Here is a 17,181-nt window from a genome sequence, read left to right on the forward strand (position 1 = left end):
ACAGCACAGATAGAGGAAAACATTGCTGCTGCCCTCATGTGGACATTTGAGTACAGTGCAGTCAGAGCACCTGTCAGTAAGATCAACAGCCCAGGACAAAGCTTTATTATCCTTCCTAAGGAAATTGGTTTTACTGCAATCTTAATTAAACTGATCGTAAACTGAAACTCAATGTACATGACTCATTTGGTGCATTCACTTACACTAAAAAGTTGTTGTAAAAACAAAGACAGGGCTTTAACCTCAAACCTAGAAGTCATTATCATAACAGCTTGAATATAAAAAAACATGGTTTACTAAGAAGAGAATGGGTCCTGTGGCTACTGCAGTTTAGTAGCTGTACTTGAACACCTGCAGAAAGTGTGTGTGCATGTGTGCCTTCTCCTTTCTACTTTGAATGACCTTGAGCGATTGATAGCTTTCAACTTCATATTAATTTATCTCTGGCTGTACTTGATTTGCCTGTCTCTCACGATCTAGCCATGCTGTCGCTCGCTTCCCCCTCACTATCTCGTCATCTGTCCTTCAGCCTGTCACTCCCACTCTTGTTTTCTGCCTGTTATCTAATACAAAGCTGAGTGGGATGTTTTTGTCTTTGACCCACAGTAATAACTGAATAAAACAGAACTCAGATTTTACACCAGACTCCATGTATGTATGTTTTGTGTTGTAGAGTCTCCCCTGAGAGAGGACAGTGCAGCTGACTCACTGTACACGGCCAGTAGTCCAGAGCGCTCCCTGTCTCCACCCAGCTCCCGCCATCGAATCACCAAGGAGAGCCCTGATCTGAGGGAGCCGCATGATGACCACACGGTAAATGCACCATAAGATGTGCATTTTTGGGGACTGACTAAATGTGAGGGGACATCCCTCTTGGCCTTTTTGCCCCTGCATGTAGCATGATGGTAGTTCTGGCGTTTCTGTTGAGAGTTATGACAAAGATAAAAAAAGGTACAATATTTGATTTAAGTAGTGATCCTTTCTCTGCCAGCCCCTCCCCCCCTTTTAGAGAAAACTCTCACAAAAACAAAAAAATGTCAAATTGTAATTTTAAAATAATTACAAATAAATAATTTTAAGAAACTGTTCATGGGCTGTAAATTACACAGACAAGATAACCAGATATTTCTGTGTCGTCATGAGGCGCGTGGACATAAAATAACGACTACAATGAAATCAATTCATACGTGCAGAATGAAATTTTACTAAGCCATTCTGAGCTTGTATATGAAATGTCTCTGGTGTTTTCTCTCAGTGTCCTGTCTCACTGTCTGTGTGCCTGTCTGTCTGTAACAGATGAGCGGCCACAGCTCTGACCCCGAGGAGGAAATGTGAGGGAGGAAAATGAGAAGATGTAGAAGGATGTGCATTAAGTGTCAAACATTGCGGAAGAGAACAACCACCACCAAGCCTGGCTGCATTCCCCCTAGTAGGGTGTACATATCAGAAAACACAATACAATTATTTGTATCACAGCAGCTCGGTGACTGTAGTGACACAGGTGACTTAAACAATACACTGTTTTGTTAGGTAGAGCGTGAACATATCTAGAGAGTAATGAAAAAAACAGCACAGTTGTGAATTTAACCTGTCTACTTAAATTTCGCCTAATGTAATATAAGAGCAGGTTTGCACAAACAGCAGTATTCCAGTATTAATACAGATAATAGTATTAATCCAAACAAGTGAATTCTCTGATTAAAACATTACCAATTTATCTTATTCACATTCATCTTCCTCTGAAAGCAGGCAGCCCCATATGCCTATGTACAGTAATAATTTATGTGTAGTCACGGGATTTTGCAAGAAGTGCAGGAGGAAAGTAACAGCAAAGTGAGACAAAACTGAAAGAAAATGTAAACATTTTCTTTGCTCTTTTTAAAATAACATATCTGTTTATAGAGGAGCTGCAGTTAGATCATTCACAATCAGTGCAGAACCAGAAATATTAATGAAGCAGGAGTTGTACCACATAAAGAGCTTAATTTAATTAGGATATAATTGGAATATTGTGTGCATGTAGTGTTAAATGAAAATCCTCTTTGTGGAGCTCAGTTTAACTTGCAAATGAAATGTGTACACTCTCCAATGTGATCTTTCAAGAGGGCTTGTTGTTGACACTCAACTAACACTTTCACCTTATTGTATACTTCAAAGATATTAGAATTTAGCTACTCAGAGTAAACTACGGTAATCCTCGAGAGACTGGATGAACACACTGCTTATTCGGGAGAGAACCAGTATGCTGTTTGTTCGAGAATGGCTCAAAGAAATGTTATACAAGCGACCTTGTTATGTCACACCTTTCAGAAATACAAGTACTTCCTTTGAACGTTTTCAAGGAATGACAACTCTCTTCCTCTATGTATTTGGCACTTTTAAGATGTGCAAAAGCCCAGGTCAATGTGTAATATTGTGTATTATTGTAAACTTTACTGTAATTGTTCAGCTGTCTGATTTTAATCTTGCTTTAGGACTTCTCATATGTTTTTTAAAGGAAACAATGATGTTATTATAATTCTTATGGGTGTTACATGTTTTGTTTGGAATCTTAAGCCAAGTGGAAATGCTCATTGTCACAGTAGTAAAAGTATTTTCATATTGACTCGAAATGCAGTTCATAGTGGTGTTTTTATTCTGAAAGGCCAAGACAGACACAGAGGACAGAGTGGAAGAGAAACAAACATTTGGATATCATGGAAATGTGAGATTATAAAGTCATGAAATTATAGTAGGTCTGCATGCTGCTTGTCTTACAAAACTGGACCACCTATGCCACTAGTCTGAGGTATGTAAACTATATGTGCAGAAAATCTAATACATCATGCATTAATTAAAGTGAGAGTCCACACCATATAGTTCATGCAGAACACAAAGGAATGCTGAGACCGTAAATATCACCTTGGTTACTTGGAGTCACAGTGGACTTTTAGATCATGTGATCATGTCTGTAGTGTGACCCCAAGGAGCCTGTGCACAGTAGCAGTATAGTAGTATATTGTGTGTGTTGCTCTGAGGGATGCAGCATGTGATATCACCAACATGAACCAGACTCAGGCTGTGTAATTCTCTACCCAGAGCAAGCTGCCCATGCAGCACTGACGAGACCCAGCCATGCAGGTCGGAAACAGATCAAGAAATAAATTTAGCTCTGACAGTTGTTGGGGAAAAAAGAAAAGAGTTCAGTATAATTTTTGTCAGTCTGTCATTATCATCAGCAGCACATCCTCCTTAATCACTACAGTGAAACTAAATCAGACTTGTTTTACACAAGTTGTAAAAAAGAATGATGATTCCACCTGCAGCCTCTCCACCACCAGCTGTCTCTCTGGAAAGCCAGTCTAGCCTGAGAAACATAAATGAGAGAGAAAAAGGATCCACGAAGCTGAGATGTTAAGGCCACACAGAGAAAATAGCAGATGGCCTTACACTCTAACATAGTTTTGCTATAACATGTTAAAGTTGAGAATGTTTATGGGTTTTTGTTGCGTGAAAAGAAATATCAAACTTTTAATATGAAGATTTTAAGTAAATACCAAACTGGAAACATATTGAATTAAAAAAACATCCATTCATTATCTATACTGCTTATTCTGAGGGGGGTTGCACAGGGGCTGGAGCCAATCCCAGCTGACACTGGATGAGAGGCAGGGGCCACCCCGGGCCGGTCACCAGTCTATCACAGGGCTGACAGAAACAAACAACCACACACACCCACACTCATTCCCATAGGCAATTTAGAGTTGCCAGTCATCCTAAGCTGCATGTCTTTGGTCTGTGGGAGGAAGCCAGAGCACCCAGAAAGAACCTATGCAGGCACAGGGAGAACATGCAGGGCTCCACACAGAAATGCCCCGGATCGGCCGGGGCTTGTACCCAGAACCTTCTTGTTGTGAGGCACCAGAGCTAACCACTGCCCTACCATGCTGCCCCAAGCACCCCCACCCATATAGAAACAAACCTTTTTATTTTAATAATGCGCACACAGCGAGGTGCAGACATTAAAGGCAAGAAGAACTGTGACGAGTTTTTGAAAAACAAAAACTGTCAAATCACACCAGGAAATGCAGTTTGGGATCATTAATGTCCTAAGTGTCCTAACCTAAGCAAGTTCAACTCACTGTTGAAGTCAGTGAGGCATAGTCAGAAGCTCTGGCAGCAGCTAAGAGAGTGGACATTTAAAATATTTACCACAGAGCTGTCCTGTGATTCATGTCATAAACATTTCTGTCTATTGTATCTAAGAAGAAAAATACGACTGCAGTTCATTTTCAGCATGAAGTGGGCTTTGTATGCATCATGACCTAAATCTATTCTTTTATGCTTGTCAGTAATACCATTAAACTACTTGAAGCACAGTTCTGTCTTGGGGTCAAAAAATTAGCACATGCCAAATACCAGAGTTTGGTATGTGAGAAACCAAAGTCACTCTTGTCAGTGGTTAGCTACTGTTGTCAATGTTTAGCTCCAAAAAATCTTCCAAGTTTGAAAACAATGAAGGGAGGTATCACAGCTCATGTCAAAAACACATTCATCTGTAGCCTTCAGGAAGTGATAGGTTAGGTAATGACAGTTCATAACCCTGCAATCAAACAAATAAATGTCAATATATCAAAAAGACTGTTCTTTTTAACATTATTAATTGTGCTCCTCTGCATGAACCCCAGCCTCAGAGCAGCTTACTCTGATCAATCATTTCCACTGAGGTCAAAGTGCTGAAAGCAAGGAGCTCTTGCACAACTGGCCTTCTGTTGACAAAAAGATAAGCATGAATGTACTGTCTGCCATATTTTACAGGGCAATGTGCAGAACTTTATGATTGTAATGTGATAAAAAACTGATGCTGTTAAATAAACCATAAAATTGGATTTCTCAGTTAAAACTGCTGACCCAGCTTGGATTTTATTTATCAGCACACATGAGTGTGAACAGGCTGCATCAACTGAAGAGTCATATTTTGTCTGATAATAAGGTAAGCCAAAACTTTCAATGAATAAATTTTGAAATAGAAGATTTTTGATTAAATGTAAGTGTACATTCAGTATGTTGTAGCAGATACTGTATTTCATTACAACTATATGCACTCTGTAGCAAAGGAGACATATTTTGTGAGTGGTGGGAAAGGCAGTCAACAGCTCACTAAATTAAAATGTTCAGCATGCTTGTTTTTTTTTTGTTTGTTTTATATATTTCAAATTTTTATAGATGACAGAGCACTAGAATTCTACCTTTTCACATATTTTTAAGTGCTTCATTTTTCTCTGGTTTATATTTTAAGGTTCCCTATTTTAAATATCTAACTTATAATACTGATGAAAGAAGCAGAAAGGACTGTATTAAAATACTTATGTCGAAACACTCCAGTATAACACATTACTGTACTTACATTACTATGACATTTAGTTTTTGACACGATGATTGTCTGAACACTGACCGAGCTGACCGATATAAATTTAAACTGGGATGTGAACATTTCACTTGAAAAGTTGGAATTATTTAACAAAGGTAAATAGAAATCAAGCGAACTCTGTGTTATTTTCAAGAAAAATTAGGCCTGTATGAATATGATAATTGCCAGCAGTCAAACATTATATGTTTCATTTTAAAAATTGTTGTTTAATGTGATTACTTCATATTTAAGATGTTCAATTTTAGATCTTAATTCCTTCTTCTGCAGATCACAGCAATGACAGGTTCACCCAGTCCTCTGACCACCCATGTGCTTAACACTGCGATGGGGGTCCCTGGGTCAAACATGGCCATCAACCTCTACCAACATGACCACTCCACTAATGCCTGGAGTCTGATAACCACTGGGTAATAGAAAACAGATGACAGAGTATAATATTCTGATCATCTCAAACACACTGCAAATTTTACATCATTTCAATCTTATGTTGTCTCAAAAGGACCACTAATGATGATGGACGTTGCCCAGGACTCATCACAAAACAACAGTTTACATCTGGTGTGTACAAAATGCGTTTTGACACTGCTCAGTACTGGGCGAGTATGGGAGAGACCTGTTTTTACCCCTATGTGGAGGTGAGGCTGAAAATATTTACATCTGGACATGCTCAGCTGGCGTTCAGAGGTGTACTCCTGCTTTACTTGCTTGTTGTGTTACTATATTTCTGTATATTTGTATCCACATTTAACTAACTGTATAATCTTGACATATGTGTAATTGCTGACTTCTGTTATGTTTCTGGTTATGTTGCAGATTGTCTTCTTTATAAATGATCCTGGCCAAAACTACCATATCCCTCTGCTCCTGAGTCGTTTCTCTTATAGTACATACAGAGGGAGTTAGAGATCAAGCATGATGAACTCCTGAGGCTGCATCCATCTGTCAGCAGCCTAAAACATCACAAACATCACAGAGGCAACTCCATCAAAAGCATTCATCACAGTATGAATGCTCCATTTGAACAATTATTATTGTACTTTTTAGAATAGTATATCATTGTGTGACAGAAGAGTGGCAGCAAGAATCAAAGGAAAGGTGTACAAGACAGTAGTGAGACCAGCTATGCTGTATGGGTTAGAGACTGTAGCAGTGAGGAAAAGACAAGAGGCAGAGATGGAGGTACTGAATCACAGTACTTGAGTAAATGTACTTACTTTTCAACACTGTGTATCAGAGCTACTGCTAATGCAAGCTCAGTATTTTCTACTTATTCTTTCAGCTGTTCCCATTAGGGGTCGCCACAGCGAATCATCTGTTTCCATAGGTGGAAACAGATGATTCGCTGTGGCGACCCCTAACGGGAACAGCCGAAAGAAGAAGAAGAAGAAGAAGAAGAAGAAGAAGAATAGTATATCATTTTACCCATATTTTACACAGTTATTAAAACATCCAAGATGTTACTCTTTAATAAACGTGCATATGAAAAGAAAAGAAAAAAGAACAAAGTATTTTTTACACTGTGATATAAAAAATCGGAGTAGCCGACTTCTTACATTACTGTTAAGAGTCGACCACACACCATTTCTTTTTCCTATGCGAGTCTGGCTCTGTGCTCGATTACCTCTCCCTGTGTGTTGGATCGACTTTATCTGTGTTGATTACACTCCCCGGGCCTAGGTAGGGCCTATCCTTTGGTGGGAGTTTAGTGCACGTTTTCTTACGATCTCTCATCCGTTTTCAGTCCGTTTTGATTATATTTCTGTGTAAACCATGGCGGACGACGAATTGGAGGCAATTAGGAGACAAAGAATGGCGGAACTGCAGGCAAAGCACGGGGTAAGAACAAAATATGAGCTGGGAAGCGTGTTTGCTCCCACCTTATAAGGAGATGCCGAGTTTAGTACGTTATGCAGCTAGCTAATGATAATCACAACTCATCTAACTTAACTGTCACCCAGGGAATAGCTTGTAACCATATAGCTCACTTTGATCCATACAGCACAAATGAAATTTAATTAAGTCTGGTGTTAGATAAATCACAGTAGCAACTAACATCATCTCACTGTTCACGTTAGCTTTGTATTGACCAAATCAGACGGCTCACACCCCTCTAATAATGACAGCGTTAGAGCAAAGTTGAGTCAACATATTTTAGTGTGTTTTTGGCCAAAGCCACAAGTAGAGAATAAACTGAGTTGGGACTGAGTGTCTTTTATATCGTCTGAGATTCTGTAAAGTCAGTAGGCAGGACATTTTCATGAACGTACGTGTTTCTTTAACACGTAAACAAGTTTAAAAATGACCATCAGAAGACGGTACAGTAACACCATGATGTGTTGGTATCCTAAATATAACATGAAAACACAATCTTTTTGATGCTTACTTCAGTCACTGCTCTCAATTATTTTTATTTAAAAGTATGTTGGTGTATTACTGTGTATTACTGGACGTAAACTTTATAAACAGTGCTCAGCACAGAGTTCATGAATTGGCCAGGCCACTATTGCAACAGGTTTTAACTGTTAGGTTAAAAGAGCATTGTAATTTATTTATAAATGCAACAATGCTGTATCATGATGAAGCTATAACTAATTTAAACTGACTTCAGAAAATATTCAGACCCCTTCACTTTTTGTTTCTGTTGTAGATTTAACTTTAAATGGATAAAATTGCCATTTTTGTCAGTCTGCACTTAATAACCCATGACAACAAAGTGAAACTACGCCTCTAAATTTTGCAAATGTATTAGAAATGATAAACTGAGCACTTAAGGACAGAGCATAGCATGATGCTTCCACCGCTATGCGTCACTGTAGTGATGTTGTTAGCAGGTGATGAGCAGTACCTGGTGTTCACCAGACAAAGTGCTTGGAGTTCTGCCTGAAGAATAAAATGTTCATCTCAGACCAGATAATCTTTTTCTCCATGCTCTCAGCATCTGTTAAATGCTGTTTGCCAAACTCCAAGCAGGCTGTCATCTGTCTTTTGCTCAGTGGCTTCTGTCTAGCCACTGTCCTGATTGATGGAGAGCTGCTTAGATGGTTGTCCTTCCAGGAGGTTCTCACATCTCTGCAGAGGACTTCTGAAGCTTTCTTAGAGTCTGTTAGTGAAAGCTTATATATTCAAATGTGTGCCTTTCTAAACTATAGTATGTCCAGTCAATTTAGTTTGCCACAGGTGAACTGTAAACCCATCTCAAGTAAAATACAGAGAACAGAAGGATACATCTGCAACAGTCTGGAGTCACAGCACAGCCACAGCAAAGGGTCTGAATACTTTTCTAAATGAGAGAGTTCTGTGAGATTTCACTGGTCATTAGCAGTATTAAGGAAATATTGACTTTTATGAAATCTTTATCCTTGGTAAGATAAGATGAGATGAACCTTTATTTGTCCCGCAACAGGGAAATTCACAATGATGCAACAACAAAGGGATAGAAACAAGGCACTCAGTGTTAAGAATATAAAGGTAACTGACAATGTATTATCGATATGTCTGCTGGGAGCGATGCTGGTTGTACAACCTGACAGCAGAAGGAAGGAAGGACCTGTGATAACACCCTGTCACGCACGTGGGCTGAAACAGTCTGTCACTGATGGAGCTGCCTGGTGCTGTCAGTCTTATGCATGTGGGGTGGATGTCCTTCCCCAGCAAGGAAGTTAGCTTGGCTAACATCCTCCTGTCTCCCACCACCTGCACTGGGTCAAGGGGACTTCCCAGTATCTAGTCTCTCTCACTACTGTGTCAAAATAGGTCCTCTGGAGCATCGCCTGCGCTCCAAACGACCTTAATCTCCTCAGCAGTTAGAGCCTGCTCTGGCCTTTCTTGTAAAGTGCATCAGTGTTGTTTGATCAGTCCAGTTTATTGTTGAGATGAACACCCAGGTACTTATAGGTTCACCCACCGGTGTTGGAGGGGTGTGTCTGCGCACACCACCAGCTCTTAGGGTGTACTTCCTCCAACCTATATGTGACGGTGCTGTCTCACATATTCTTTCAGGATGCCTCAAATAATCAGCAAGGAGAGGAGGCCAAACAAAGGTAAGATGTGTTATTAATGTATATAAGTACAGTGATTAATATTTATTTATATACCTTACACATTTACTTTTTTTTATTGCTCAAATAAGTTGCCATTAAATTGAACAACATCTGTACCGAACTGTAAAACAAAATATATGAAATACAAATCACTGTAATTTTAGGACCTGTATTTTTTTTTTAAATGTATTGATTTATTTTTTTTACTGATATGATTTTCAGACTGAAACTGTAGTGACATTGCTTTTTATTCACAGAGAAACGGAAATGAGGAACACTATATTGGCTCAAGTTCTAGACCAGTCTGCTCGTGCCAGATGTAAGTGTGCTCTCAAACGTATCTTTTAACCTGCTGAAATGTCCTTTGGAAATAAAGCATATTCTTTTGTTTCCATCCTTCAGTGAGCAATCTTGCTTTGGTGAAACCAGAGAAGGCCAATGCAGTTGAAAATTATCTCATTCAAATGGCTCGTTTTGGGAAGTTGGGAGGAAAGGTAAAAAAAAAACAACAACAACCTCTGATGCTTGAAACACTGAATGCAGTTGATGTTCTTCCATATGCCAGCTGTGCAATGAACAGATTTTTCTCTTCTGTCAGATTTCAGAATCAGGCTTGATCGAGATCCTAGAAAAAGTCAGTCAGCAAACAGAGAAAAAGATGACTGTCAAAGTGAGTTTCACTGGAATTAGACATTCGATTCATTTTCACTCGCTTGTCCATCTTACATTGTTTTTATTTTCGGTGGTTTTCAGTTCAACAGACAGAGGGTGATGGACTCCGAAGATGAGGATGATTACTAACATTAAACGAGCCCTGGAATGAGACAAGAAATTGGGAGAGCAGATGCTTTACTGGGACTCTAGATAGCATCTTTGACCAGCCTTTTGCTGTTGCCCCGGGATGCCATACTAGCTTCTGTGTGTCTGTGGATACTACAGACCAAGAGAGAAAAATAAGTTGACATTGTGGCATAAGTAGTGTATGCACACACTGTCAATTAAGTGTCTTTTTTTGTGATCTCTTTTCAATGAAATTGTCATAAATTTGCTCTGCGTGTGTTGTACCCTGAGAGCTCATGGCTCTGTTTGACTCCTCCAGTCCTTGGTAGTTACTCTGTTTATTTTTCTTTTGTTTCATCATGGTTGACTTCTTTTCTTCAAATATAAGAAGCTAGATAAAATGCAAAACATACTGCTGCTGATGCATTTTGTTCTGTGAAGACAATACATTGTCCTCTATTCAGGGCCAGAGTCCTTTGAACTTTGCAGTTGAATATTTTCATTTCTCTCACATGTATCTTAAAAGGTTTACATAAAAATTAAAAAAGCCTTAAATCCACATGTTTTTCTTTCCACTGAGCCATTTCTAAAACTAAGTTATATCAGTTAGTGTTCAGCCTTTTTGAAAAGGTTTCCACTGTGGGTTTACACAGTTTGTTTTTCTGTTGACCAGAAAGCATCATCACAGTTTCCTCAGCAGGATGGAGACTTAACTAGTTTTGAAATTTCAAGATTTGGTTTTTTAACAGATTGACAAATTAAAATATTCAGCTGCTTAAAAAAAGTTTTGCTCCCACAATCAACAGTGTTAACAAACCACAGATGACTGACCAAAAGCATTTTTATAGTTGTTACATTGGTTTTACTACATTGGCTGCAGTTAGCATGGCATGCATTTTACAAACACTACGGTTTTGTAATGCTTTTATTAACTTATAGATTCTAAACCATATTTGCTTTGCACCGTTTTGTTATTGTATTAACAAGGGGAAGAGGAGAGACTTGTGATTCTACCAGAAAAGGGACAAGATGGCTAGATTAAATGTCTAAACAGTTAATACGTATGTAAATGTATCCTTCACACGCATCTGAAGTATTGAAAGAAGTATTTCTTTACACAGACAGAATTGCCACTGCCATTACTGATGTTAACTAGTCAAGGTGGAGCAAAGTTTTGTTATAGCTTTAATGGTTGATGTCTATTTAATGAGGCCACCATAGTGTGTTTACAGATACAGGTAATTGCATTATTGTGGGACAGACGCCTTGGCCCATTTTCGCACGACCGTGGTCAGATGATTTTTCATTGGCTATTCCGCCTGGTTCATTAAAATGGTTCGCCTCTGATTGGTGGCGACATTAGCCACATGTTCAACAGTAGCCAATGAGGAGAGACGTCGAGGAACTACTACTACAGTTAGCTAACAGAGTGCAACTGCTAAACACGAGAGTAGCAGTGTAAAGTATTTCAGGACGTTCAGGTACCGTTTTTATCAAAAGATAGCATCTATTTAGATGTACACTTATGCCCGAGGGCAGTATGGGCATTTCAAACATAGCTACGTGCACCGCTCCTGTGAATATAGCCGTCATCAAATACTGTAAGTATCACCTCGACCTATGTTTAGCCTTGTGTGGTAGGTTTGTAGTAAAAAAAAAAAACGTCCTGCACAGTCGATAAATGTGTTTGAGTGCTGACTTGTAAAAGGTTTGATTTCGTGGTGTACAAAACTGTGCTGTGTCTATTGTGTCGAGCTGATAATACCTCAGTCATGCACATGTATAAAACCCTCTTTTCAGGGGGGAAGAGAAATGAAGAATTAATTCTACCCATTAACTCGTCTCTGAGCGTCACATTGCACCAGGACCAGGTAACATATTTGTCAGTTATTCTATGAGTCTTTTGAACATAGGAAAACAATATGCTTTATCGACGTCCTTCTGTTTTCCTGCCGTCATACACTGACTTCATAAATAAAAGTGCAATAAGAGGCAAATTCAGTAATGTTTTTCGCAATATTTACATCCACTCGTGCTATTTCATACATTGTAAACTGCCTGGCAAAACAATGTACCGATAAACCTGGCAGGAGAGTTGGCATTAGAATACAGCGTGTGACCATGGAGGTCAGTTTTGGTAGTGCAAGTTTTGCTCTCGGCGCACCTGCTATTTCTTTGCAGTCTTTGGTTGCAAATCAAACACTTTTGCAGATCAGAATCTTTTGATTTTGGTTCACATTACAGTACAGTGCTTCTTCTATTTAGCTGAAAACAACCACAACAATTGCAACCAGCAGATCATTTCAGGAGGATCGGATATGGCTCAACGGAAAAGAGGAGGACATAAACCATCCAAGACTACAGTCCTGTCTGAGAGAGAGTAAGTCTGTTTTGTTTTTGCTCTTAAAAACACAGGCAACAAAGACTGGGAGTTAAAAAGAGTGCAGGCTATCATTTTTCTGTGTTCTGTATTTAGTTCGACGATTAGCACGGAAGAGACGTAGTGATGGAGATCCTGGTTTGGATTCAACCGGTTTGTCCCACAAAGTCCACATCTGTTCTGTTAACAACTTCCCCACTGCTGCTGGCCTTGCCTCCTCAGCTGCTGGATTTGCTTGTCTAGGTGAGAGCGTATCTGTGTGTAAGATACGTTTCCATGTATGTTTGAAATTACACTAACAACACCAGATTACTACTTCCCAACAGCTGCTTTTCAGGCTAAGAAAAGTTCTAACTATTATTCTGTTGCTTGTGTTAGCCAATTCTAGTTAAGTGTCACATTACAGTAACTAGGCAGAGAATTTTTGTTATAAAAAATGCAAAATAATAAAATCGTCTGTATTTACTTCCCTGTCAATTTCATATTTGTCGCATCTTCACTTTATCCCAGTCTCCTCTGCTCGTGCTCCCGCTGTCATCCCTGTGTTGCAGTTCATACTCTTGCTCGGGTGTTTGGCATAGAAGCGGAGCTGTCTGCGATTGCTCGGCAGGGCTCAGGTAGCGCATGCAGGAGCATGTATGGAGGGTTTGTCCAATGGATCATGGGACACCAAGATGATGGCAAGGACAGTTTAGCCCAGCAGGTGGAGCCAGAGACTCACTGGCCTGAGCTCAGAATTCTTGTACTAGTGGTAGGTCTGATTGTGTGTGTATGTAAATGAGACTACACAATGTGAATGTTGGCACTTTGCGCTCTATTGTGAAAGGCATACATGTGTTTATTTCTGTAAATGACAGTTTCTTAGGGAACATGCAGAGTGTCTTGACTCCTGCACGAAATGCACATTTTAATTAAAACGAGTAAAAAGTTACACCAGGTGTCATCTGATGCACTTTCTCACAGGCCAGTGCTGAGCGGAAGCCAATAGGCAGCACCTCTGGGATGCACACCAGTGTAGAAACAAGCTGTCTCTTAAAGGTATTTCGTTCATCCTGCAACATGCTAACATTGCTGTTGATAGGAACTCAATTGACTTATTCTCATGATAGGTTTATGTCCATTATTTGTATGTGTAGCACCGAGCTGAAGCTGTCGTCCCAGTCCGGATGGATGGGATGATTGAAGCAGTGCAAAGAAAGGACTTCCCTGCATTTGCTGAGCTAACAATGAAGGACAGTAACCAGTTCCATGCCACCTGTCTTGACACATACCCTCCTATCTTCTACCTCAATAATGTGTCTCATCAGATCATCAACTTGGTGCATCAGTATAACAATTACTATGGCGAGACAAGGGTGAGCATAGTTCTGTTCCCGAAAAAGCACATTAATCTTATTTGGACACATGTCTGTTATCTTGTTTTATCAATACTGATTACTGCATAACACAATTCTGGCAATAAAGGAAAAAGGTTATTTTCTTATGTATTAAGGTAATTTCAGTTTTCTGCAAAACATGGAAACATGACTGGTTCACCATGACTATTCAGAAAGAAACATCTTGGTAAATAGTTGGCAGTCACATCAGTTATACAGTATGTGACTTGAAGATAGTCGAGCTAAAACTACAGGCATCCTTTTAAAGATCTCCAGATAAGATGCCTGTGCTGGCGTGTAGTCTTACAATAGTGTATTTCATACAGTACAACTGTAGCCTTCTCATTTTTGTATCACTCATCCTGGGTATGTCTTTTTTTTTCTTGCGTTAGAAATTTGTCTCAGTTCACCCATCTGGGTTTCTGTGATGGTGTAATGAAGATGTGAAACTTCATATTGGGGAACAGAAAAACTCTCCCTCTTTATATGGCAGTCACCATCTGTTTGCTTCCTTATAGGTAGCCTATACTTTTGATGCAGGGCCAAATGCTGTGATCTTCACTCTACAGGAGCACGTTTCTGAATTTATTCAGGTGGTTCGACATTTCTTCCCCCCGGAGACCAACGATGGACAGTGAGTTTACAGTTACACATTCTTACTTCATATTTTACTGCATCATTATCTCTAAATTTAATTAAACAACACTCAGAGAATGCAAACCTCCACTAAGGCAACTTAGTTTCCCCACAATGCCATTAAACCTCAAACCAATATTCCAGCGATAGTTTTGACCTTCATAATATTTTTCCTGGCGCATGGAAACCTAAACCCTAGTTTGAAGGTTATTTAATGGAAAACAATAGATATGAGAAACTATTAAATGATTACTTACAGTTGGCTACATATAAGTTCACTTTAGAGTCCGTTTTCCAATGTGCCTCCTGCTAAGCTCACTAGCTCCACTTGTCTTCATTTCAAGTGCTCAACAGCGCAGCAGCACACTTTCGCCACAAGGGGGCTCTCACATACTGTCAACAAACTTCCCAACACACAGTGGTGAATAATCTTTAAAAGATTCCTAGATCCAGATGTTGATCCAGCTCGGCACCAAAATTTTAATAGTTGCTCTGTGGGCTGTACCCTACCTATCCAAATCCATTCATTACTTTCTGAGCTAGGCTGTGAATAAACAAATTCAGGCAAAAACTTTACCTCCACTTTGGTAGAGGTAATGAAGTAAATGTAAGACTGTTTTGTATATGTTAAGGTGTGTTTTCTTTCAGCCCCTTTAAAATGTGTCACTCAGCATTTCTTCGTTCTCTACAGGTTTATTAAGGGTCTTCCTGTTAACTGTGCTCCTCTTTCTGAAGAGCTGAAACAGATTGGTCTCGAGCCCATACCAAAGGGAATAAGTTACATCATTAGTACTAAGGTACAAACAGTACTTACACACAGATGTAATTACTCTGTAACTCAGTTCTATTATTGGCTTACCTTAAACAGCAACTGAAAATCAGTGTTAATCTGGTTGTGTGTCTACCTTAAGGCTGCACAAAATACAGTAGGATGTGATGTGTCAGTAGTCCAGTTGCATGACACATTTTGACTTATGTCTCCATTTCCTTTTGCATGCTCTTACATAACAGTGTGTTGCCATACTTCAGTTGAATTTTGTTGCAGATATTGTGGTATACAGTAGTTCCTCTGCTTCAGTCAGTCCAGGTCTTTGACGTTTGAATATTTTATTACGGTCCCATTTAATTGTGTATAGATGTTATTAGCACAAGTTTTTAAATTACTGTTGTTGTTGTGTTTTTTTTTTTTTTTTTTACAACTCAAGTGACTTTATGTTTCCTTGTGTTGTTTTGAAGGCTGGACCAGGACCTTGTGTTGTGGATGATCCCACTCAGCATCTGCTTGGCACTGATGGGTGGCCTAAGAAAACAGAGTGACACCCTATAGCCCTAAACAGACAAAGCTCCACTGAGTAATAAGGAAACCAGTTTAGCAAAGATCAGATTTGCCTGTGTCATCTCTAAATAGGTTTTTACCAACCACACATCATTCTCATTGTTTCTCAAACTGTCCGCCAGTCTTCATATTACACTGTGTTCTTGTTTATTTTTGCACAGCTCCTCTCATTTCTCAGCACATAGCAGCAGACATTGTTTTAGATTTGAGGAGTTCACTCATGGACTCGTGTGTGCTGACAGATACATAGTGCCAGCACTGACAGTGTGCTCTTGAGCAATGAAGCATAAAAGCCTTTCACCACTGTAGCTGTCTCGATGCTCTGGCCTATTTGAGCAAGGTACCTGTGGTTGGAGGCTTTGAATTTATGCAAGTGTCCATATTTTTAAGGACGTTGTAATAATTATTTTAAATGTTCACTTTCATGTTGTGAATACATACAGAATATATTTTAGTGATTCTCATATTCTGTAAAACTGAATAAAGTATAAGTCAATAGAAATGATGATGCCTCTTGTTTTGTGGCCAGTTATTGAAAAAATAACACTCTAGTGTAGTCTTTTTTTCAGACGTGCAGTTGATGGTATAAACAATGGAACTAATATGGTGTACTGTATTTACCCTGATTTGTAGGTTGAAATTAATTTTATGACATATTTATAGGAAATAAAAAAGTCTCTTAGCTGAATCTGCTTTGAAAAACCACCCAGGAAAGTTCACTTATGATAAAACAGGGTGCGTTTGAAAGATTTCACACTTACCGGAAAGATTCATTGTCTGTTTATTGTTTTACCTTTCTGGTTAAATACGCCCAGTGCCAATGTTCTTATTGTTTTATCTTTCGGTTAAATACGCCCAGTGCCAATGTTCTTACTCACGGACTTTAACTCAGTGAGCGCGCAGGGCGGTCCCACTGTGAGATCGTAAAGTGCCTGTGCGCGCTCTCGCCTTCAGTTTGATCCCCTTATGCTCACTTTCCGTAAATCGGGATTTCTGCAGACAAGTGTAAAAAAGGGTAAACAAATGCCATAAAACGGAGATAAGAAAAATAAAGAAGACGAACATTTATTCTTATGTTAACTGATGTTAATCCAGTGAATGTTCCTTTGGACAAAAGCATTTCCCAAATGCTGTAACTTAAACATCCTATATTACGTACCTATTTAATTTATCAATCATTTATTTATTATTTATTATTTTTTTGCTCAATGATGCCGTTTTGA

General features: G+C 39.2%; 4 protein-coding genes across 6 annotated transcripts in view; all 4 read left to right on the plus strand.

Annotated features, from left to right (window-relative positions):
• LOC109964718 (heterogeneous nuclear ribonucleoprotein C) overlaps positions 1 to 1,526 on the plus strand; it is a 32,739-nt gene extending 31,213 nt beyond the window's left edge. For all 3 annotated transcript variants that reach the window (XM_020608239.1, XM_020608230.1, XM_020608248.1), the window contains 2 exons: positions 674 to 813; positions 1,297 to 1,526. In XM_020608239.1, the coding sequence (XP_020463895.1) occupies positions 674 to 813; positions 1,297 to 1,335 (179 nt within the window). In that variant the 3' untranslated portion in view covers positions 1,336 to 1,526. The remainder of the gene's footprint in view (positions 1 to 673; positions 814 to 1,296) is intronic.
• Positions 1,527 to 5,686: 4,160 nt separating this feature from the next.
• Positions 5,687 to 6,313, plus strand: uraha (urate (5-hydroxyiso-) hydrolase a). Its single transcript, XM_020605552.1, has 3 exons — positions 5,687 to 5,817; positions 5,910 to 6,045; positions 6,224 to 6,313. Exons 1-3 carry the CDS (start codon positions 5,687 to 5,689, stop codon positions 6,311 to 6,313), a joined length of 357 nt encoding a protein of 118 aa, XP_020461208.1.
• A 708-nt stretch (positions 6,314 to 7,021) lies between these two features.
• pdcd5 (programmed cell death 5) lies at positions 7,022 to 10,789 on the plus strand. The gene is made up of 6 exons (XM_020608820.1): positions 7,022 to 7,246; positions 9,410 to 9,450; positions 9,708 to 9,769; positions 9,853 to 9,944; positions 10,049 to 10,120; positions 10,204 to 10,789. The coding sequence occupies exons 1-6, from the start codon at positions 7,181 to 7,183 to the stop codon at positions 10,249 to 10,251; spliced, it is 381 nt and encodes a 126-aa protein (XP_020464476.1). The 5' UTR covers positions 7,022 to 7,180; the 3' UTR covers positions 10,252 to 10,789.
• Positions 10,790 to 10,887: 98 nt separating this feature from the next.
• Positions 10,888 to 16,448, plus strand: mvda (mevalonate (diphospho) decarboxylase a). The gene is made up of 10 exons (XM_020608796.1): positions 10,888 to 11,831; positions 12,031 to 12,101; positions 12,496 to 12,610; positions 12,707 to 12,853; positions 13,162 to 13,361; positions 13,574 to 13,648; positions 13,747 to 13,965; positions 14,505 to 14,620; positions 15,314 to 15,419; positions 15,859 to 16,448. Exons 1-10 carry the CDS (start codon positions 11,756 to 11,758, stop codon positions 15,937 to 15,939), a joined length of 1,206 nt encoding a protein of 401 aa, XP_020464452.1. The 5' UTR covers positions 10,888 to 11,755; the 3' UTR covers positions 15,940 to 16,448.
• Positions 16,449 to 17,181: the final 733 nt, after the last annotated feature.

The sequence above is a fragment of the Monopterus albus genome, unplaced genomic scaffold, assembly GCF_001952655.1.
Source record: "Monopterus albus unplaced genomic scaffold, M_albus_1.0 scaffold4.1, whole genome shotgun sequence".
Classification (NCBI taxonomy): Eukaryota; Metazoa; Chordata; class Actinopteri; order Synbranchiformes; family Synbranchidae; genus Monopterus; species Monopterus albus.